General features: G+C 36.0%; 2 protein-coding genes across 2 annotated transcripts in view; both read right to left on the bottom strand.

Annotated features, from left to right (window-relative positions):
• Positions 1-2,113: 2,113 nt before the first annotated feature.
• Positions 2,114-8,461, bottom strand: C16H9orf40 (chromosome 16 C9orf40 homolog). Its single transcript, XM_074330570.2, has 2 exons — positions 7,736-8,461; positions 2,114-3,730 (listed from the first exon to the last, which is right to left on the bottom strand). Exons 1-2 carry the CDS (start codon positions 8,159-8,161, stop codon positions 3,572-3,574), a joined length of 585 nt encoding a protein of 194 aa, XP_074186671.1. The 5' UTR covers positions 8,162-8,461; the 3' UTR covers positions 2,114-3,571.
• Positions 8,462-16,983: 8,522 nt separating this feature from the next.
• The window catches only part of CARNMT1 (carnosine N-methyltransferase 1), a 40,954-nt gene continuing 32,956 nt past the window's right edge, over positions 16,984-24,981 (bottom strand). Inside the window, exons 7-8 of the mRNA XM_019736700.3 lie at positions 20,532-20,635; positions 16,984-19,777 (exon numbers count right to left, since the gene is read on the bottom strand). Coding sequence (XP_019592259.2) covers positions 19,676-19,777; positions 20,532-20,635 — 206 coding nt within the window. The 3' untranslated portion in view covers positions 16,984-19,675. The remainder of the gene's footprint in view (positions 19,778-20,531; positions 20,636-24,981) is intronic.

The raw sequence follows: 24,981 nt of genomic DNA, 5'->3' as shown, positions 1-24,981 counted from the left end.
CTATATTGATGTGAATAATTGAATAAAGAAATGGGGATTAAAGGAAAGCTCTCAGTAGAATTCCAATTAATAAACGTAGACGGGATGATGGAAATAGTAAATTATCTTTTGAAATATACCATGGCAATAAGTATTTCAGGTAGAATCATCAGTAGGTTCTAAAATTTCTGGGTATGAGAAATGGGATATTTACATAGTCTCAAAATATCTTTCCAGAAGACAATTATCAATTACAAAGGAGAAAAATGTACAATAGAAATACCTGGCAGACACCACCTTAACCAAGTAATCAAAGTTACAATCCCCAATGAGACGAGTTGACATCCAGTGCCTCTTAGTGTGTTGCACTGAGAATACATCACTTCTATGGAGTTCTTACCAAAAATGCGTAATTATGAGAAGCATCAGATAAATCAAAATTGATGGCCATCCAGAAAAATAACTAAACACTACTTTTCAAAAAGTACCAAGGTCATGAAAGGCAAAGAAATTCCAAAGAATTGTTTGATTAGAGGACACTCAGGAGATACTACAAATAAATATAACATGTAACCCTGGATTGAAATCTGGGCCAGAAAAAGACATTAGTGAGACAATGGTGAAATTTGAAGACAGCCTATAGGTTTTGTAGTTTTAGGTTTTTGACACATATCCTTTAAAAGACTTGTCTGACGTCACTCTTTCCACATCCTCATAATAGCATAATAGCATTGTTTCATTTTCATAATCATATTGTGGTAATGTAAGAGGTGACAGGGAATCTGGGTAAAAGGAATACAACTTAAAATAACACCTTTTATTTTTTAATAAAAAGAAATTTTATTTTTATAAAATATTATTTTTCTAATTATTAAGATTTTAGTTTCCTAAAGTCAGTGTTACTGAAACTGTGGTCTCTGGACATTATCTTTCGCGGTCCATGAGAATATGTATTTTTTCAATATTACGTAGTTAACATTCAGTATTACATTAGTTTCAGGTATACAGCGTAGTGGTTAGACAGTTATATAACTTACAAAGTGATACCCCTTGTAACTCTAGTACCCACCTGGCACCAATTATTACATCATTGACTATATTCTCTATGCTGTACTTTACATCCGTTTTGTAACTATTTTGTAACTGCTACTTTGTATTTCTTAATCCCTTCACCTTTTTCACCCAGTCCCCCAAACCTCCTCCCATCTGTCAACCATCAGTTTGTTCTCTGTATATGAGTCTGTTTTGAAAAAAAAACACTTTTAAATTTCCATCTCAATTACCAACAATGAAATTTTGCCAAGTTGAGGTTTACTTAGTAACTTTTTTAAAAGAATGGAATTATTTCAAATGTCTCCATATATATATATATATATATATATATATATATATATATATATATATATATATATATATATATACACATACACACACACACCCTACATGTATATTATCCAGTCTACATATTAGACATGTATGTTTACATTAAAATATACTTATATGAAACCTTTAATGTTAACAGTAAATATTTTCTCTGACTCTTTACCTTATGGTTTTAATTTGCCACATTATGCTTGAAAAAGTTATTTGAGCTACTTAATTTCCCATGAGATTTCTCATCAAATAACCACCTCCTATTGTTCCTTTGGTGGACATGTCTTAGTCTTTACATTATTATATAATACATTTAGCTTATTTCCAATGTTTTACTATTTGATCTCTGCAACGGACTTTTCACACACACATCTTTGGGAAAATGGCCTAGTATTGTAAATGGTCCTAGAAAATCGATGGCTTACCTTCCCGACAAGAGTGCCCATTTATTCTGTATTTATCGAGTTTACTATGTGACAGGCACTAGAAGAGCAGTGAAAGAAAATGGTCAAACAGGAGGGAAGAAAGTTTACCGTTTTATATTTTTTCACAGTACTTTAACTGCTTCCCCCACTTCGTTATCCTTGCTATTTCTTCAATTCCAATTCTTACCCTGAAACTTCTAGTAGCAATTTAAAGTGGAATGAAGTACAACTGTAGGAAACATGTTTATTCAAATTATTTTTTGTACCTAGAATAATGAGAATTAAACAAGATGATGCAGGTAAAGTACTTAGTATATCAATAAACATAGTCTCTCTGAGGTAGATACTATTTATTATTTGTCATTTTACAAGTGAGCAATTTGGAGATGAAAAATAACCTGCTTAATGTTACAGTTAGAAAGTGGCAGTACAGGACTTTGAAACATGTCTGACTCCAAAGCCTTAACTCTTAACCACAATACTGTACAATTTGCTTCTGTTCTAGAATACTCTTATTAATGTCAACCCATATTTAAATCCTGCAGGACACACAAAACATAGTCCCCCCCCCCCACTCTCATTGGCATTTATCATCCTTCCTGAATTTGGGATCTAATATCATTAACAATAAAAAACATACAAGCAAGGACGAATTACTCAATTACAAAGCCAACACTGGGATCGCAATACAAAAGTTAACTAACTTAATCACTGACAGTCATATAACTCAAACACAAACTGCTTATTTTATTTCTTTAACAATGAAATAGTAATAACACAATAATTTAGTAGTAACAAAGAGATCAACAGAGCAAAATAAAAACAAAGCTAAGAGGCATTGCTTCAGATCAAATTAGTTATCTCCTTTAAACAGGAAAAACTACCATTAGTCTAGTGGTTCTCAAACCTTTCTGCACATTAGATGGATGGGGGGGAGGAAGGAGGGTTGGTGCTTAAAAAATAGCTATACCAGGGCCCACATCAGAACAATTAAATGAGAGAGGGGCCCAGGCAAAGATTTGGGAAGTGTTGTCAGTGTTGAGAACTACAAGTCTAAAGTAATGAGCAATAAAAACCATACCCTCGAGGCAATTCAAAACCAAGAAATTTAAAAAAGAAATGCAATAAACTTCTTTCCTTATTCTGAGAAAGGGGGAAGGGAAACACCTACTCATTTCTCATTGTTCTTTATCCATTTTTGAGAGCCCAAAGCAGAGTTTAACAAACATCAAATATTGGAAGTTATACAAACAGGCTACCCAAAAGGAAATTCCATTTCACATTTAGAAAGCTCTTTTACAGTAATAACAGCTTTCAGAAAGAAACCCCCACATTTTAAGTTTGCATAGATATTTAAGTCAGCTCTTTGTTCAACTAAGACTCAATAAAGTGTATTAGAAAGCATTTTATTAATACTTATAAAACAATATTCATTTCATGTACCACAGATTAACTTTTTGGTGCAGAAATATTTGTTTCCCACTTATTTCTAAAACTGTCAGAATTCCTTTTTATATGATCTGTACCTTCAAATTTAGAATCTAATCATACATTTTTAAGAATGCATACATAAAATACTTCCCCTATTAATTGCACTATATCCTTGACAAATCCTATTGGGAGTTTCAGTAGTGACTACAGGCATTTATCTTTAAAACAACTTTTCCTCATTTTTCAGGTCTGGGAATGAAATCACATCAAGTATGGAAAATAACTATTTTCCTTAAGAATACATAAATTCACTTAGAGATGTCTCCTCAAATTCAGAAAAACCCATTTCTTCAGCTCCTCTGTCAGGACTCCATGTCAATTTCAACCACTTCATTCTTGCACTGAAGCGTTGCTTCTGTCAGGTTGTCTTCATTTACATCTTCAATGTCTGCCAGATCAATAGGTGGTAGAGGATTCCTCCAGTACAGGAAGGTATTATACTGCCAAAATTCTTCATTGAGCTTTAAGGGGAAAAAAATGTTCGACTTAGAAAGTTTTTTCAGGAAATAAAATTTTTGTAAAAGCAAACCTAAGATTTTGCAGCCTTTTATTTTGTATCTTCAACAAATATACACTTTTAATTCTATCTAATCAAACTACTTCATGGACTCAATCAAACCTGTGCATTTTCGTATTTATGTATTCGTGAAAGTATTTGTTAGTAGTTCAAATTTAAGAGTTTCTTTCAAGAATAACTCTGCTGAGAATTTTTTTTCCATTTTCAACCAAAGAAAATGTATGAAAACAGTCTTAAAATGTTTTACCTTTCAGTGAGGAAAACATTTTTATTAAAAAAATACACACATACCTTAAAACTTATTTTTGGACTTTTTCTTGAGGTTTGGTATTTTAAGGGATTGACTTTACATAGGCTAAAATATTTTGACAATCTTCTAAAAAGTATTAGGATATACACAAGGTAAATAGCAAGAAAATCTTAAACTGATCATTTTGTTAAAATATCATTTGGAACATGACTTTTAAATCAATGTATCAAAATTGATAAATCCAAGTGAGTGCTAGCCCCTTAAAATTCCACAGCTTATTCTGAATGACTATAAAGTTGTTTCAAGTAACTATGAAGTGAACCTGATGTTCCAGTGCCATTCAGAATTGGCCAGAATTTCAAAAGCATCCCAAAAAATACTTTGTCCAAAGGAAGCACCAATGGAATCATTATGTGCAGGCTTCCCAAGGTGACTATTCTGAAGGGTTAACACCCTTCCCAGATGAATATCTATATATCTGTAGTCTATGTTGTGTCCTTGTTAGGTTCACACTTGCTAGAACCTAAGCATTACCCAACAGAAATATAATGGAAGCTACATATATAATGTAAAATTTTCTAGTAACTACAGTAAAAAAAAAGATATCTAAACTTAATATTTGACCTAATATATCTAAACTGTTGTCATTTCAACATGCAGTCAATATTTTAAAAATTAATGAGGTATTTTACAACCTTTTTGTCTAAGTTTTCAAAATCTGGCAGGTATTTTACACTTCCAGAACTATTTAGACTAGCTACATTTCAATGCTCAATAGCTGCACGTGGCTACTTTACTAAGAGCAGGTTTGTAAGGAAATCTCACTAAGGAGTTTATTCAGTGCCTTAGACACTAAGACTTAGAGAATTAAGGGTCTCTCTGGAATTTCTTAACCCTGGGATAAAGACGTAATAATTCAAAGGATGCCATGAAAAATTTCACTTTAATAAGTAAATAGAGTGAAAAACAAGGGTCTATTTTTTTGCCCACTGGGGGGAAAAAAATCTCTTGTTCAAATTACCTACTTATAAACATGGACCAAAAAATGATCCTTTAATGCGATCAATATAACCTAGTAGCTAAGAGCACCAACTCTGCCACCAGACAGAACTGGGTCTGCATGCTAATTCCACCACCCACTAACTCTGATCTTGACGTAAGTGTCTCCTAATCGGTAAAACATAGGACTTTCATGTGAATTAAGGTTTAGCATTCTAACTGCTCATTCTTGCCTGGTATTATATCCCAAACCTATGAATCATTAATTACTTTCTTCCAACAGAAAACATTTTTGCTTACTTTCTATTAAAAATATCTAACAGTAAGGGTGAGCACTAACAGCAATGAATCTGCATAAAGTAGCACTAACATGAGAAAGTATGAATATTTAATGATGTAATACTTGGTTTTATTTTTCTGGTAGAAAACAAAAACCTGAAACAACTCAGGAACTATTCTGAAGTTCTAAGACAGAAAAGAAGTACCATTATTCTGCCCAGATTCTATCTTCAAATAGAACAGGCATAGTTGAGAAAATTTTTCCTAAATGAGATCCCAAGAGTGAGCGCAGGGACTTAAGCTTTATTCTGAGCACAACATGAACCAGAGAAACATTTGCTGTGTGAACTGAAAAAGCTTTTTAACTTCTCCCTGTTTTATCCCATTTTCCCTTGGTAATTATCTGTAAAACCTTTAAAAAAAAAGCTGCATCTTTGGTGGCAGGAAGAAGAAAGCTGAACACATCTCTCTCTTAAGTTTGCAGAAGAGAAACAGCTTAAGGAACATGAAGGTTCCTGGGCTTTTGCCAAAAGAGAACAGGGGACTAGTCCTGGTGAAAAAGGAACCCTTAGAGCCAAGTTTGTTTACTGTCATGAGCTTGTAGCGACTACAGGAGAGCTGCCTAATGCAGTCACTACTGTAGAAGACAGGTGTTTCTAGGAGATTCTAGTCAGGTGTCTGTGTCAGTCTACTAAAACATTCTTCTTTGCCTGTCATTTCCATATTTCCTTCTTATCAATTTGTGGCATATTGCAGTCCATATATTCTGGTAGGAAAGACAAGCCTATGCATGGGTGGGGTCTGAAGAGGAAAGCTTTCAAACTACACAGTACTTATCTCCGTATCAAATATGTTTGGATGACTATCATTCTGTTTTTTTTAGGTTTTGCACATTGGGACCAGACATGATTTAATTGGAAATTCTAATTCTTTATTCTATTTTTAAAACTTAAGTGCTATCATTCGGTTTTAAGTAAGCCGATTTTGAACACCTAAAAGCAATCTGAAGAAAAGTCTAAATAAGGCTTATGCTTCCTAAATTCCAAGGAAGCTGGAGGTATAAATATTTACAATTTATAATTTCATCCAGAAATGCTCATCATGATTATGTCTAAAAGATAATTTCTTAAGACAGGAAAAGATCTTGCCCAACTATAAAATTCTCATTATCTTATCGGGTTTTTCACCAAGAACAAGTCATGCAAAGGAACCTCAATTTTTTTTTATTTTTTTTTTCGGGAGAGGCAAGGTATTTGAAAAGTTCTGCGTAAGATAGTTAATGGAGAGATGTGGGGTGGATGCTATGATGCAGCGGTTGAAGAGTTGGTGACTTCTGAGCCCTACACTTGGCTCTTCAATCTCCAAAGCTCCTAGTAAGTCAACACCAAATTACCAAAAAGCAGTCTGAATTCCTAAGTCTGGACCAAAGCTGTCAAATAAATATATAACACCAGCCACAAACATATTTTAAAATTTTTAGTGGCTGTATTAAAAAACTAAAAGAAACAGGTGAAATGAATTTTAATCTATTTTATTCAATCCAGTATCTCCAAGTTATTTCAACATGTAATCCATATAAAATTTTTGAGACCTTTGAAAGTGTGTTTACATTTACAGTACCTCTTAATTTGGATTAGTCACATTTCAAGTGTTCAGTCGTCTCACATGGCTAGTGGCTGTCATATTTAAACAGCACAGATCTAGATAAATCAGATCTTCTGATGTGCAGAGATGGAGCAGACTCAATGCCCAAGGAATAGGAACTCTTCAGAGGTCCTCATATATGATTTGCCTTAGGGCCAAGTTAATTTTCAACAATGATCCTTTTTCATAGGATCAGATTGTGAGTTAAAATGCCTTTTCCTTAGGTATAGCACTTGCTCTCTATAAGAGCTGCATCATGAGTAAAAAACGTCCAATTGATGGCTACCACACTGGTCATCTCTTTAGAAAGAAACCTACCAAGAATTCTACAAAAATCATCATTAAACTAAGGAAGGCACGCTACACCTTTCTCAAACTGTGCCGTCTTTGAGCTGAACCTGTCTATGGTCAGTCAACGTTTTCACCAAACTCCAGTCCGTCATGACCCACGCTACTTCCCTCTCACATAACGGGCGTTGAAGCTGCAAGGCCGTGTCTATCTCACTCGACGGTCTGTTTCCCCTACTTCAACGAAATGCTTTCAGCCCGTGGGACTCTCCCAAAGCGCTGCCAAGGGTGGCTTCGGGAGCCCTCGCTGTGTTGCCTGGGGGTCGGCGTCCGTTCTTGACGCAGGGACCCCAGCTTTTCGCCTTTTGGGACGTCTTGACGAACACGAGTCTAGAGAGGGCCTATTTGTTCCTTCCCAAGGGTCGTAGTGCAAGGGAAAAGGTGGACCCCACCCGCCCCTGGAGCACCCAGCCCACCCCCAGCCCCTACCTGGCGCGGTGCAGGCCCCACGTCTCCCCGCGGGGACTCTATGCGCCCCGCCCCGTCATCGCCACTGCCCCTAGGGGGCAGGTCATCCCGCGACTCCTCCCCCGGCCCACCGGGCTGCTCGGGCGGCTGCAGCAGCGGCGGCTCGCCGGTCTCTAAGTCGCGGCCCTCACGCTCCGCGCCGCCGGGAGTACTAGTGTCCCCTCCATCGCGGCGCTTGCTCGGCGATGCCGAAGGCTCAGTCATAACCGCCGAGTCGATTCTGCGCTTTCGGGGCAGCTCCGAGACGCCGAGGGGCTGCCCGGGATGCGAGACCGCCTGCGGCGGGACCCAGCGCGGTAGTGGCGGCTCCTCCGGAAAGTCGCAGAGCAGGAGCCGCTTCCAAGGCACGTGGAACGTCAGCGGCTCGGCCGCACGCCGCTTGGCCATGGGCCCCACAGGCTCGGGCAGAGCCCGCCGGGCGCGGAAGACCGAGCGCCGATAGCTGCGGAGGCGGAGGGTGGGGGCGGAGCGCGCCAAGAAGGGCGAAGACTCTGTTGGGGCGAGGCGGCGACACGAAGGTGGCAAGGGCGCCTTGGAGGGGGCGGGGCGGCTGGGTTCTCCACTGCCCTCGCGCTCGGCGCTCGCAGCCACGGAGACACGGCCGGACGTTGGGGAGCAACCGCGAAACGGCGGATATTCGAACCTGCGCACAAACGTGCGCTTCCACACTCGCGCCAGTCAGGCGGAGCCGCTGGTTGGTGGAGGCTCGCCGAGCGCGCTCCCGAGCGCCCCCGCGGCCGGAAGTGCGCCTCCCAGGGGGAGGTAGGAAAACCTCGGCGGGTTTATTAAAGGCCCAGTCGAGTTTCTCTACGGAGGGCGTGACCTTGTTACGTCAGGGGTGGGGAAAGGGTGCAAATTCCGCGCGTAGTAAAGCGCTTTAGGCTTAAGACCTTTAAAATGTATATATTAATAGTCCCTTCCTCGAATCAGTGGCCACGTGGACGTCTCCAGGAGGTTAAAAGAGAGTATACAAACTTAAACTAGTGTTAAGAGGTTCTGGCACAATGTGATTATTAGAGACAGACTCCTCGACGGTTGTCGGGTCTGAGGGAAGTAGCTAAAATCAACATGCAAAATCAAAAACCCAACGAACTGTATGTTTTGCAGTGGCTGCTGTTAAAAGTGAAGTATGTACCATTCCTTGAAGATCTTTTGATTAAAAATTTATTGATGAAGTTGCGGAGATGTGCAGCTCATTCAAAATAACTCATTCAAGAGCCACGCCTGGAGCACAGCTATTTTCCAACTGAAACCTAAAATTGTTTGGCTCTTAAATTACGTGGGAAGCGCACAGAATTCCCTGCTTATTCTGTGCGGTGATCAAAGTGAGTTTCCAAGACCTTCCTTACCAACAAAATTGTGATGTGAAGCAAAGTGAGGAAGGGATAACAGCTGTCTATTTATTGTAACTTAATAGTTGATAAAGACTAACCAAGTGAACAAAAATGTGAGGAAGATAATTTTATGTAAACGCTTTAAAAGTAGAAACTGCTACGATCTAGAGAAAATGTGCAAGAAAGATAATTGTACTCTAACTGGTAGCTACTACCTATATTTAATTACCCCACGTCCCTACACTTCAAGGTCGTGAGAGGATAGGGCAACTACTTACTTAAACATAGAAATCTAACAAGTTAGGTAATAAACAATAGCTTTTCTGTTTGATCTTTCCATTCCTTCTTGTTTGAAATTGATAACCCATCTGTCTCAAATAGATGAAGAGTTTGCGATTTTCAAACCAGTGACACAGATTACACATAGAAGAGCTTAATTTTATTTGACAGGTTTGGAGAACATCCTGCCCCCAAATAATAAAATTGCTGTTTAGCAAATAGTTTCATTCCTTTGTAGTCCTCTCCACAGACTTTTTTTTTTTTCCAAATTGTGAAATTCATCTATACAAAAGGTTGTATAAAACATATGTATTTAAAAGAATGATAGTAAGATACCCAACACTCAGTTTCAGATAGAGAATATTGCTAGTAGTACCAGAACATGACAAGGTCCCTAGTGCCTCTCCCACTGGCACCACCCTCCTTTCCCCAACTCCAGGTAATTGCTGTTTTGAATTTGAGTCAACCATTCCTTTGTAATTTCCTCACCTGTGTATGTATTCCTAAATAACATTTTCAGTTTTGTTAACAGCTTTATTGAGGTCATTTTTTGACATAAAATATACTATATATATTTAAAGTGTTGAATTTGCTGAATTTATATGTGTATACCCATGAAACTATAACCACAATTAAGATAATGCTCATATCCATCACCCACAGAAGTTTCCTCTTCTCTTTTGTAATGCCTCCCTCCTTCCCCAGCAATGTAACCACTGCTTTACTTTGTTGTTATAGATTAATTTGCATTTTCTAGAGTTTTAAAGTGGAATCTTACAGTATATATACTCTTTTTAGGTGGCTTCTTTCAGCACAATTATTTTGAAATTCACCCATGTTACATGTTCATTACTTTTTATTACGCAGTAGTATTTGTATGGATGTATCATAATTTATTATCCATTCACCTGTTGATGGACATGTAGGTTACTTCCATTTTGGGACTATTACAGATAAAGCTGCTGAAATGTGTAAAGCTTTGTATGAACATAGGCTTTCTTTTCTCTTGGGTAAGTACCTAGGAGTGAAATGGTTGGAGCATATGGTAGGTGTATGTTTAACTTTTTAACAAACTGCCAAACTGGTTTCCAAAGTGGTTGTAACATTTTATGGTACCATCAACAATGCATGAGCATTCCAGTTCCTACACATTCTTTCCAACACTTGGTATGGTCAGACTTAAATTTTAATCTTTTTAACTATGTATCTCATTGTAGTTTTAATTTTAATTTGCATTTGCATTCCTTAATGATTAATGATGTTGAACATCTTTTAAGTGCTTATTTGCCATTTGCTTTTTTGGTAAAATGTTCAAGTCTTTTGCCCATGTAAAAAATTGGGATTATGCTTTCTTATTTTCCATTTTATATTTTTATGCATGTAATGGTATTTCAGTCATTTATTTTGAATATAGTATTTTATCATGAATCTACTCCATTGTCGATAAACATTTGAGTTTTTTCAGATTTTTGCAGTACAAATAGTGTGCTATGAACATACTTGTTCATGATTTTCTGTCATGTGCAAGAAAGTCTACAAGGTCTGACAATTAAGTTTGAGAACTTGTTGCAACGATGTTGCCAGCCTTTGCTGATATCAGAGGGATTATTCATTATGAATTTGTACCAATTGGACAGTTAACCAAGTTAACTATTTAGAAGTGCTGAAAAGGCTGCGTGAAAAAGTTAGAAGAAAACGATCTGAACTTTTCCCCAACAATTCATGCATGGCTCTTGCACCACGACAATGCACCAGCTCACACAGCCTTGTCTTTGAGGGAGTTTTTAGCCGGTAACAAATAACTATATTGGAACACCATCCCTACTCACCTGATCTGGACCCCAATTACTTCTTTATTTATCTGAAGTTAAAGGAAATATTTAAAGGAAGACATTTTGTTGACATTCAGGACATCCAGGGTAATAAGATGACAGCTCTGATGGCCATTCCAGAAAAAGAATTCCAAAATTGCTTTGCAGGGTGGACTAGGTGCTGGCATCGGTGCATAGCTTCCCAAGGTGACTGTAGTGATATTCAGCAATGAGGTATGTAGCACTTTTTCTAGGATGAGTTCACAAACTTAATTGTCTGGTCTTCATATTTTATACAGACTGGAATTACTGAGTTGTGGAGTATGTTTATCTTCACCTGGACTAGGTAATGCCAAAGTTGTCTAATGCTTTTTACCAGTTTGAACTCCTAGTTGTGAATGAGAGTTGCCTTTTTGCCATTCTTACCAATTAACTTAGTATAGTCTGACATGAGCAATGTGAAACGGTATCTAATTGTGGCCTCAGTATGTATTTCCCCAGTGAAGTTGGACATCTTTTTATATGTTTATGGACATTACTAGAGTAGAACTTATGGCTTTTTTCTCTTCATGGTACCTTTTGTTGAACAAGTATTAAACTTAAATATGGTCTAAATTATCAATCTTTTAATTGGTTATAGATTTTATGCTTTTTTTTCCCCCTCTTTTAAGGAGTAGGCCCTTTCACCACTTCAAGACCAGTTTCTTCTTCTTGGCCCAACTTAGATCTCTAGCCTTTTGTAAAAGGACTGGTAAATCTTTTGTCATGTATTCATATATTCTTGAAAGCAATTTTCTTGTGGGTAATAGGTGTTGTAAATATTATAAATATCTTCACCAGTTTATATTTTCACTTTCTATGCTATTTTAATTTTAATGTAGTCATCATTTTTTTCCTTTTCTGGTTTGCACACATTACATCTTGTTTAATTAATCTTTTCCTGTCCCGAGTTCTAGATGTTTTATATTTTTGCTTCCATATTTACATATTTCATCCATGTGGAATTGATTTATGTGTATGTGTGGTGTGAATAAACTCAAGTTCATTTTTCTTCCCCATATGGAATAACTTTCTCAACACCATATATTGAATAGTTGTCCATTCCTCATTGCTGTGCAGTACCTGCTTTGTCAAAAGTTTTCAAAAATACACGCAATTGTTTGGCAGCTAAAGATTCAGTTTGATTGGTCAATATGCTATCTTGGGCTAATATAAGTGTTTTAATTACTATAGCTTTGTAATAGGTTTTGGATATCTGTACAGCAGTCCCCCACATATTTCTTGTTTTTCAGAAGTGTGTTGACTCTACTTGGCCCTTTGCTTTCCCATATATAGTCATCTTTTAAAACATTATGTTCTTCTCTTGGAATTTTGATTGTAACTGCATTGAAACTATAGATCAACTTGGGGAAAACTGTCATCTTTCCAATATGGAGCCCACTTCCTATTCATGATAATTATAGTTTTCTATTTAGATCTTTTTAAATGTCTTTCAATAGTTTTGTAATTCTTACCATAGTTTATGTATTTTTACTTTCATAAAAAATTTTTTTGGCTTCAATTACAGTTGACAGTCAATATTATATTAGTTTCTAGTTTATGTATCTTTTGTTTAGTTATTCCTAGACACTTCATAGTTCTTGTAAATAGTATTCCTCTCCCCTTTTTTTTTGACATTCTCTGAGTTATTGTTGCTGCTCCTGGGCTCTCTTTAAAAAGCTCCATTAGAAATTGAAATTAGTTTTACCCCAAGTTGTAAGTAGTACCAGATATAAAGGAATTTGTCCATTTCATTCATGTCAAATTTGTTGTCATGATATTTTCTGTTTTCTGCTTCGATTTCTACTTAATTTAGGTTTACTCTGCTCTTCTTTCTCTAACTTCTTCTGGTAGAACCTATAAGGTCATTTATTTTAGCCTGCTTTTCAGATATAAACATTTAAAGCTATAAATTTCCCTGTACCACTGCTTTAGCCGCAACCCACAAATTTGGTATGTTGTATTTCATTATCTTCCAGTTTGAAATACTTTCTAATTTCCCTGGCGATATCTGTTTTGAACTTTGGGTCATATAAATGTGTTAATTTTCCAAATATCTGAAGTTTTCCTTGATATCTTTTGTTACTGATTTCTAATTTAATTATATCTTCAATTCATACTCTAATTTTAATCCTTTCAAATTGAGACTTACGATTCAGCATGAATTATGGTGCATGTGCTATGTGCACTTTTAAAAAAAGTTTTCTGCAGGTATTGGACATAGTGCTCTGTAAATTTCTGATTAAGGCGGTTGCTTTTCAGATCTTATATGTCATCACTGATTTTTGTCTAATTGTTCTATTAATTGCTAAGAAAGGGGTGTTAAAATCTTCAACTTAGAATGGTAGATTTTTCTGTTTCTCCCTTTAGTTCCACCAATTTTTGTTTATGTATTTTGAAGGTGTTATTAGGCACACACTATTTTTACATCTCTGATATATTGACTCTGTCCTTATGAAATCTCTCTCTGGTAATGCTGTTCATTTTGAAGTCATCTTCATTTGGTATTTAAATAGCCACTCCACCAGCACTCTTATGGTTACCGTTTGCATAGTGTATCTTTTTAATCTCTTGGAGATAACATATATAGGTGGGTCTTGCTTTTTCTGATATTCTCCTACTCACTTATTATATATGCTCAGAGCACCTCGTATCTGTCCTTTATAATGGTTATAATTCTTACAATTATATCATCACTTGTTTGGTATCATTCCTCTGCTATATACGCTCTGTGGTGGGGGAAATAGTATCTGTCTTGTTGACTACATCCCCAAGACCAAGTCTGGTGCCTGACACAATGTAGGATCTCAATAAATATATGTGCAATGAATGAAGAAGACCACACAGTAAATAGTGAGGCTGGGATACTGGCTAGGTCTACCTTCCTCCACTTTATTCCATCCTTGCTCAGGCTGTATGTGAAGGTAAAGTGCCTCCACCCCAAAGACAGAGTGACATTGTTTTTTCAAAATACTGTAGTACAATTTTCAATATACAGATGGGCCATCGCTAAAATGTTTAATAATAGGTTGTGTTGGTGAAGATATGGAGAAAGATACTCTTCTTGTTTTAAAGTATAACCTTTTAAGAGAGACTTCTGGCACCATCTGTGAAATTTTAAAAATGCACACACATTCAGCATTTCTACTTTTAAAAACATACACTCCAGATATAGTACTGACAATGGAAACAAAGAGGTATAGGACTATTCATTGTAATATAATGCTGAATAGCAAATGGGTGTGTGTCAACTGAGATGATGTGCAAATTTATTAAATGAAGTAAATTTATGTGTATGGATATAGATCAGCAGAACAGTCAAAAAAAGGTGCACAATATTTATAGTCCACAAATATATTAAAAAGTATATATATGTGTGTGTGTGTATATATATAATACGTGTGTGCACATATTGTTTTAGTATTGCACAGATGTCCCTGGGAGGATACTGTTATCAATAGTAAATAGGGTGGGAAACTGAGGAAAATGGGGGGTGGAGGGCATATGGCTCAAAATTTTGGACTACTTCAACTACTTCAGATGACTGCATTTTGCATTGTATAACGTGCACCCATGTTTTTGGCCCAAACGTTTCGGGAAAAAAATCTTTCATTTTAATTTTTTAATTCAAATTTTTATTTGTTTACATTTACATACTTGTTTTTTGTATTATAAAGGAATTTTAGCATTTTAACAAAACATGTTATGGTACAAGAAATTTTATGTAACAAATAATTATAAAAACACAAGGGCAGATACAAGGTACAAAAAATTGTAATGTATTGGTAACAAATTTATGATATTTACGCATCATAGAAGGCCAAGAACTCTTCCTCATTGCAAGTTTGTTGTAAGTTCAACAAAACCAATTATCGTATTCCAGGGTATTATTTTGGATATTGTTATTGATTTCTAGTTACACTTTTAACCCATAAGCATACATAAAAGAATTAAAAACATTTATATAGATACGGAATTAGTACTACCCATGTATAATGCACATCCTTATTCTTCCCTCACAAATTTTGGCAAAAAAGTGCACATTATACATGGCAAAATATGGTATGTTGGTGTCACTGGTGTCTTGTGTGGGTGACAAGTTTCTCTACTACAGCCAACACTTGGAATTTCTGGCTTCTGTTATCTTCTGTCAGAAGATAATTTTCCTTGGGTCTTTTGCATTTTAGCATATCTTGCAAGCAGAGACACTGACTACCTTTATTCCATATACTCTTTTCAAGGATATGTGTACAATGAACAGGCTTGTAAGACAGAGGCAGTGTCTCCCTATGAGCAGGTTTGTTTATTATCCTGTATGTCTTCTACTAGGGCAAAAAGTCAGGCACACTTACTGATGGCCTATCATAAAAGAATAAGGTTTCCTAAACTCAAGGATCTTCTTCTGTAACATAATGCAGTGCTTGTGGGCATCTTTGGCACTATAAGTGGGTCACTCTGAGAGATGGCAAAGAACATTTTAGAAATAGTAAAAATATATCAAACCATTGATCAACCAAGCAGAATAAATTACAAAAACAAACAAAACACACACTCCTGGACACATCATGGTGAAACTACTGAAAATTAAAGAGGAAATATTAAAAGCAGCCAGAGAAAAAAGAAACATATTTACAGGGATAAAGATAAGAATTTCAGCAGGGTACTCATCAAAACAATGGAATGATATCTTTAAAGACATAAAAAAAGGGAGGGGCATTAGGCTGTCCCAGAGGGAGGAGTATCAAAGAGTCTGTCTGTGGACTATTTTTAAAGCACCACACACCAGAAATTATAAATTAATGTACGTATGATGGAATTGATATTTGCCTGCATTTCTCCTTCCCATGAGTGACACATTCAAGGACTACTTCATGGACTGTCTCCTCCTGCATGGCCCAGCAGAAATAACATAGACCCCAAAAGGAGAAAGAGAAGCCACAGCTTCAAAGACTTAGTGGCTGTTAAAATACGGAGGCCATCGCCAGGTACTACTATAGCACCAACTGCCTGACACTGTCACCAAACACACCTTTGTACAAAAGAAGGCAGCCATTAACCTACCACTAAGTTTTTGTTGAAACCGAACACACGACTCATGGAAGCTTTGTGACTCTGGTTTGACATCCCCATTTGGGGATGGATCAACTTGTACTTGATACATAACAAAGTGAAAAGGAGCCAACAAGCTTAGTAAGGCAAACTGAAACAGCATATTCAAGAGTGTAGTTGGCCTGACCCCAACAGCTCTTTGGTGCTATGAAAACAGGGGCAGCTAATTCCTTTGGGGGTAAACTTCCTTGGGGGTAAAATTCCTTTGCCCCTAAAACAAAGCTGCTGGCTCAGTGGGGCTCCTGACTCACAAACACTCCCCTAAACTCCTGGGCCTAGATCACTGATTGGCTAAGTTGAAACCTAATGGGGTCCAATGGGCTGCTGCCACTGTTCAGTCTCAGTGCCAGTTTACATATAATTTATGACCTCATAATAACCCTTTGAAATAGGTGGTATCAATCCACTCTTACAGATGAGGAAAGAAACTCAGAGCGCCTTACCCAAGATCACAAAAAGTAGTTGAGGAAAACAAAACCGGAGTATCTAAGTGCCAAGTCCAGTGCTTGTTCTACTAATGGCTGGACCTACAACTTCTCCTTGGTCTCCTTGATAGTTCTTGGTATATGTGCTCAATTAACCAACATTCCCATGCCTATGATTATCACTAATTTAGATAGAAATAACCAAGCAAGTATTGTTTCATAGCAATTGGCAGACTTTAATATTTAAGAAAAATCAAGTTCATCATACACATTAAAAATACAGGAAATTTCATGCAGACATGAAGCTTCCAGTTCAACCTTTGTGGCAACTTTCAGAATGAGAATTACATATAAATACAGTACATTTTACAGTTCCCAAATTTCATAATTTTATACTGTGATTTATACAGCTTCTCTTTATTTTTTACATATTCCACCTTTGCTAACTTGATTAACATACCCTGACCTGCACCACTTCAGATTATGGAGGAAAAAAAAAACCCCCAAAACCCAGCAAGCACAATGATCTATCTCCTTCCACTTTATTAAAATGATTGAAAACATTTGTGTATAGAGCTAATTTAAGAAAAAAGTAAAAAACTTTAAGGCTTACACACTTAAGTAGGACTACACATAAGAAATACAAATTAAATCCTCCAGTGACATGGCTATTATTGATTAATACCATAATTTTCAAGTTTAGAATATATTAACTGCAAAAGCTATAAGAGAAAAAAAGCAACACAAATTTAAGCAGAACATTTAAAAAAGTATTCATAATAGGGAGAAATTAAAAACAAATAAAATAACTGATTTCAAAATTAACTAAAAGTTAAGCTATAATTTAGAAATATAAGTTTTATTAAAGAATAAAACCAGATAGAAATTTTTAGTAATAAAGCCAACCCATTCAGTGTCAATTTGTTTCTGCCTGAGAAAAAACAAGATCATGTGTTTTGATACGAGCTGTAAAGAAGTGAATACTAGTCAGTGAATAAAAAGCCTTTCTAAATTACTCAGAAACAGTATTCATTCTTCTTCTTTCAATGGATTTTTTTTAAATACCTAGGTTCCGTTTAAGTCTCTTCTTTCTTAAAAATAATAGTGATAATAATAATTTGGATCCCCTCCCCCCACTGCTGGCAATTTATTTCAAGTTCATTCATGTGGTAGATAATATGAATTCCCACTAAACGATCATCTGCCAAATGTTGAGGGACACAAAAAAGAGAAACAGTTAAAAAAAAAACTCAACAGGTTACAGGGTTCCTTCCCTAAATTGACAAATCAAATGAACTTCATGGAATCCTTTACTGCATAATGGGCATAAAGACCACAAGAGTTCCCTTACTGTATACAGGAAGGCTCCTACTAGTATGATGCCAAATCGTGTAGTGATTCCCCAATCTTACTGACCATAACGTTTTAAAGATTTACAAGTATGTTTTCTTATTAAACCATGATATTTATGCTACCAGCACATTATTGAGATTAGTCTATCTAATCCAAATTGCCACAGAGGTCATTTAATTCCATCGCAATCATCTGTAAAAATATTTAAGAGTACTTCCTTTTCTCCAAGAAAAGATTAAAACATTAAATTTGTCACCTCAATTTTCCCAGCTACTAGAAACAGAATAATAAACGTAAAAATATACAAAGGAAAGCTCCCTCCAATAAAGATCTGCTAGAGGTAGAAATTTAAAGCAGCTTATACTGTTTTAGTCCCAGGTAAACAAAATTGGTGTTAGATCTGAAATTATATTAATGGGTGCTGCTTGTAATATTGAAGACACAGACCACAGGCAGTAGTTTATCCCTGAATTTCATATTCAAAATTTCCCCAAATTAATACCTTCATGACAGTTTTCACTAGTATACAATTGTTTTAACAAAAAAAAGTTCTTGCTTTTATAATCCAGGTAATCTACACTTGATTTTAACCAAAAGGCTGAGAAGCGATAATCCAAGTAATCTAAAGACAAGACATTATTGCAAACATCTCGCTGACTCTACTCATTTATAGTCTGAAATCACACATTTATAATGGGCAGACTTTATTCTTATTTCCCCAGTTTCCTACAATACCTTCAACAGAGGCTTCTGTGCCTCACTTAGAATATTGAGATCTTCACACATTTCAGAGTGATCCATGATGAGTACGCTGTCAAAAGTGTTGAGTTTAGCGTGGTCAAAAGACTAATTTCCCGGTTACTTGAATGCATTTTTACTGGCTGGCCTGTGACCCTATTAAATTTAGCTCTTCTTAAAAATGCAAGTTTTGATGGTTCTCTAAATTCAGCTGAGCTAGAAAATAATTTGAATAACAAAAGAATAGATACATATTTAATGTACAGATTGCTTAGGTCCAAAATGAACGAAAGTCTCAAGTCCAAATGTTGAATGACAGAAGATCCTTAGACCCTTCTATTACGTTGGTGCAAAAGTAATCGGTTTTTGCCATTATTTTTTACTTTTAAACCACAATTACTTTTGTACCAACCTAATATTAATGAAACTAACATGTGCAATGCATACAAAACCAAAAAAGGAGATTGCTATGGACTTCAATACTATTAGGCTGGCAGACTTGGAACGGACAGCTTCATGAAGACACTGGAGATATTTTCCTACTGAAAGACAATCTGGGCTTCAAGAAAAAAGTATACTTGAAGACACTTCCTCCATTTTTACTTGTGTAGTACAAATATGCATGGCATAGTTTATTTCTGAAAAAGCGACAGACATATTAAGAAAATAGATGCTATTTCTAAATTTTGTTAGGAATAAAAAGGCACCACTGATTTGAGGTTGTGTCCTGTCATTGTGATAGTTATTTTTGAGTTGTTTATTTCAAGATTTGCTCTTACTAAACTATTTTCCTGGTGATATCACTTGAGACCCTTATTGTGGTTTACGCACCACAAACAAGACACATTCATAGTAGTATTTCATCATGGAGAGATCATTCACAGTATATGTTGACAAGACAGATTCTTTTTCCACCTGCAATGCAAACGATGATGATGATAACCGTGATGATAACACTAACAAATACTTGGCACGTATAAGTGGCCGGTGCTGTTTTACACAGATTCGGGATATTAATTCATTTATCACATACAAGTACCCCCATAAGATTGGTACTATTAATAATCCCACTTTACAAAGAACAGGTTGCTCATGGTCACACCTCCAATAAATACTAGAACTGGGGTTCACACTCAGGCATTCTAACTACAGAGCTTGAACTCTAAGATACTATAATATACTGCTTCTCTTTATCTTTAAGAATTAACCTGCTGTTTATTTTTTAAGTGAATGGAATGCTTCTAAATAAACATACAACTAAAACATAATAGTCAAAGTATCATAAAACCTTATAATAATGAACATAATAAAAAAGAACTGAACAGTACAAAAGCACATGTAGTGAACAATATCCCTCTTGCACCTGCCCTCCCACCTCCATCTGCTTCCCCAGAGCCTAGTCTCCTTGGTATCTATCAGTCTACAAAGGCCAATATTATGATAATGGGCAGCTATTATTCATTGAAAGGCAATTACACCAGTGATATAGTTTTCCATTTACATATACATTATCCCAAATACCCCTAATTCTAAAAACTACTATTATTTTCACTTTATGGATGAGATAATAGAGAGATTAGGAGGTAAAGCCAGTAAATGCCGTAATATTACCATTCCTGTTTAAGTTCTTTGGAAGTTAACCTTTGGCAATACTTCATTCCATCCTTACCTCTAGCTGGAATCCATACTGCAGAACAACGTTTTTTAGATCCTCATAGCTCAATTCTATGGAAAGTTCATTTGCCAAATTTTCAAAGTGGTATAGCAGAGGACCTATGGTTTAAAGATACTGTGAATGAATTACTTGAATATAAACATATACTAGTAGCTGTGTTAAGACTCCAAATTGAATAGTAAGTCAGGTAGTGGATGAACAAACATAAAAAGGAGAAATAAAGAACATTTACATTTGCCCAGGACATGTATTCAGACCCCTAAAACCTTGGCCCAGTAACTGACATTCAAGTGCTCGGCCTACATTCACGTGAGTATGTGCTTCTGGTATACCAGCCTTGTATTATGTTCTCTACATCAGGGTCTTACACCTGTAACTCTTAGTTACTGAAAGATTAGCTGAATCAGAGAATAAGTCCTCAAATTCCAAAGGCATACTGTAATTACAATTCTGTAAGTAAATGCAAAACTATGGTTAAAAACTGGTTATCACGTGAAAACAGAGAAGGGTCCTCAAGCTAGTGGGTTTGGGGGTGGGGGCAGTTACCGTGTTTCCCTGAAAATAAGACCTAGCTGGACAATCAGCTCTAATTTGGAGCAAAATTAATATAAGAGTAATTTTTGCTCCAAAAGACACATTAGAGCTGATTGTCCAGCTAGGTCTTATTTTCAGGGAAATAGGGTATATAGAAGCAAGTATTCCTGGAAGATGTGACACTAAGCTGTTTTTTTAAATGCAGCTCATATCCTGGCTCTAACCTAATGTGTCCGTATTGGCAAGTCACTAATTCTGCCCCATCTGTAACATGACTTTAATGTGAGAGAATATGCAATACACCTGGCATATAGAAGGCACTAAGTAAACGATATAGCTATTAATAACTTTTTAAAATGACATTTTCCCCTTTTCTATTCTCTCATTCCATATATCCAAAAACTATCAATTGACTCAAACCAGATTTTCCAGTCTTTTAATCTTTCACATTTTTTCCAATCCATCAGCATCATCCAGGCAACATTATCATTCCAGTTATACTTTAGGACTAATCTAGACAATCTTCTCTTTATGTTTTATTGGGTTAATTATAAATCCATGACCAACTCACCACCATCACCTCCCCACCCCCACTCCTCATACAATGTGCTAATTACAGAAGATAAACATAACAAACAGGATAAAGTTTGCTTCCAAAAGGCCCACCACTCTGTGGAACAAACTTAGGGTTACAAAATTTTTATTTGTCTCCCCTCTTTTTTATTCTACATAAGACAGTAGGAAAAAATGACTACAAGTGTGATTTACGTTAGTGCTTTTTTCAGAATATAACGTTTCCCTATCAAACTACTCTATCAAGCTTAATTCTTGTTATTTTTTTATTTTTTTAAGGCGGGCACAGCTTACAGTGGCTCATGTGGGGATCTAACCCGCAACTTTGGTGCTACAAGCACCACGCTCCAACCAACTGAGCTAACCGGCCACCCCTCTTCTTCAAATGCAGAGCTTCACAGCAGTCTTTCTAGTTCTAAAGCGTACCCTGTTCCCGCTCCATTATTTTAAAAGCCTCCAACAATATTGTTTTATTCAACCAGCATAAAACATCCCAATGATTGTTACATACTCAGGCCATATTTTGCTTCTACTCATGTTGTGTTCCACCTAGAAAGCTCCAACTCAAGCTTTAGCCATGCTCCAAACCCTTGCTGAAATCAATTTTTACTATGACCCGTCCAAGTTTCCAGCCCTAGTGCTTATTTCCTCAACACAGCATACTTTAAAACTCATTTAACGCAGTAGTGCACTTCTGATTCCTTTTCATGTAATTACCATGGTTTTTTAAATTACAAGCTACATAAGTGAAAGAATATGTCTTAACTTTCTTGAGTCCATAATGCTCAGCATAAGAATGAATGTACAGTTAAGCATACAGTCTCCTATTACAAATAGTACTTCAATATCTCTGTGCATATTTCAGATTTTTCCTTACAAAGACATTCTTTGAAGTGGAATTTCCAAGTCAAAGAGAATAAACATTTTTACTGACTCGATTCAAACTGCCAAAATATTTTCCAAAAGAGACACAAGTTTTCACTCACAATTGCAATGTTGATTACTTGCTTCAACACCTTAGCAAAAGGTGGGAATGCAATGGTACAGTCACTTTGGATAATAGGTTGGCAGTTCCTTGTCAAATTTTACATACACACCCCATACATGACCCAGCAATTCCACCACTAGGTACTTACCCAAGAGAAACAAAAACTTGTGGCCACATAAAGATATGCACACAAGTGTTTACAGGAACTTTATTCATAATTATAAACATTTGGGAACAACCCAAATGTCCGTCAACCAGTGAATGAATAAATAAAATGTAGTATATCCACACAGTGGAATATTACTCAGCATTAAAAAGAAACCAGTTGCTGGTACATGGAATAAAATGGATGAATTTCAAAAGCATTATGCTAAGTAAAGGAAGTAAAGGAACTCAGACACAAAAAGCAACTTGCTACAGAATTCTATTGATATGATATTTTGGAAAAGGAAAAACTATGGTAACAGAAAACAGAACAGTGATTGCCCTGTATTGGGAATAAGAGGAGAGAACTGAGTACAAATCGGCACAGGAAATCTTTGGGGGATGGTAGAAATGTTCCCGGTCTTGATAGAGTAATGGTTACATGATTTAGCTTTTAAAATGCATCAAACTGTACACATTAAAAAATGGTGAATTTTATTACATGTCAATTATACCTCCCAAAAGATCTGACTTGAGAAAAGACAATAAGCATTTTTATTAAACAGATTTGCTAATTTGTCAAGGCCATACATAATTTCCTCTGCATTTCCTTGAGGGAGCAGTTTTTCATACTTATTATAGTCACCCATTTTTTAAATAAATGTTTACTAAGCACCTAGCAAATGCCTGGCATTGGATATATGACGATGAATGAAACATGGACACACTCCTTAAGGAGGTTCTTTATTTTCTCCTCTCATGTCTTTTCATATTCTTTTAGTGGACCTAACAGAAGGAGGAAACATTTTTGTCTTTTTTTCCTGGACCATACATATAATGCAAGCTCATAATAGAAAGCTGAGATAACATTAAAAAAACATAAGTATAAAATCAAACCCATCACAGATAACCACTTGAAAGCTTACTGCATCTCCTTGCAGTCTTTATTGATGCATTAGTATGAGATATTACATATATAGTTTTGCATCATACCCTTCATTGGGAACAGTTCCCTATTCATTAATTATTTCTGGAAAACTATTTTACTGTATGGCTATCCTATAATTATGTATCCATTCCATCACTGTTAGAAATACAGGTTCAGTTAAAGTTTTTGCTGAGTATGTTTATCCATTAACCAGTCTTTAGTCTTTACCCATATCTTACTATTTTCCTCTGACAGACTTCTACAAGTATAATCAATCTAACAAAAGTATGTAATAATGAATACAATTATGTAATAGCCTGGATGGTAAATATTTTAGGCTTTGTGGGTCACAGTCTCTATCACATATTCTTATTTTTGTCTCTGCCCACCCCTTCAACTCTTTTTAAAATGTAAAACATACTCTTAGCTGGTGGGCTATACAAAAAAGGCTGCAGGCCAGATTCAGCCTGCAGGCTGTAGTTTGCCAAACCCAGACCAAATGTATGAATTGTTAAGATTTTTCCATGTAGTATTAAATTGTTTTTCCTGAAGGATGCTTTACTATATTCCCACTAGCAATATATATACAATCACACCCTACCTCACTGTACCTTATCTAAACTTTAAGTAAAAAAATTTAAAACCTACTCAATGTGATAGGTGAAAAACTGGCATCTCATTTTTATATTTATTTGACCAGCAATGAAGGTGAATGATTTTTCTCCTATATGTAGGTCATTTATGTTTATTCTTTTATAATTTGTACATTTATGTTGTCTATTTCACTTCTGGGTAGTTTTTTCTTAAGGACTTTTGCTATTTTTCCCTTTCCAATGTTTTTTTAATTAAAAAAAATAGAGCTCATTGCAAAACAAACAAGCAACAACAAACTAATATTAAAATATATAAAGAAACTTTTGTTTCCTGTAAAGGCAGATTAGGTTATTCAGACCAATGCTCCTACAGAAAACAACTAAAACTGGTATATGAGATTTACTTTAAAATCTTAAAAACATCAAATACCTGGCAAGTTAAGAAATTACCAGGAACCCAGAGAATTAAGCAGAGATAAACCTACATGCCATTTTTACCCTGAGGGTATTTGACTATCCAGATGAAACTCATTTACAATTTGACAAAAAAAAATTATGTTAGTTTCAGGTGTACCAATGTGACAAATTGTTTAGGGCAAGGGGGCAAAAGAAAAAGCTCTGAGCTTGCCCAAGGTAGTGAGTCTGATAGACCACCCAACATTATGGTTGGAATCTTAAGGGCTA

The sequence above is a fragment of the Rhinolophus sinicus genome, chromosome 16 (genome assembly GCF_057876585.1).
Source record: "Rhinolophus sinicus isolate RSI-liver-muscle chromosome 16, RSI-T2T, whole genome shotgun sequence".
Lineage (NCBI taxonomy): Eukaryota > Metazoa > Chordata > Mammalia > Chiroptera > Rhinolophidae > Rhinolophus > Rhinolophus sinicus.
Note: the sequence above shows the minus strand (reverse complement) of the source record. Positions and strands in the feature narration are given on the sequence as shown.

Excerpts from the sequence above, each read along its gene's own strand:
- C16H9orf40 (XM_074330570.2), bottom strand. The coding sequence starts at position 8,161 with ATGGCCAAGCGGCGTGCGGCCGAGCCGCTGACGTTCCACGTGCCTTGG. Across the intron at positions 3,731-7,735 it reads TGGGGCCTGCACCGCGCCAG|CTCAATGAAGAATTTTGGCA; the intron begins GTAGGGGCTGGG and ends TTCCCCTTAAAG.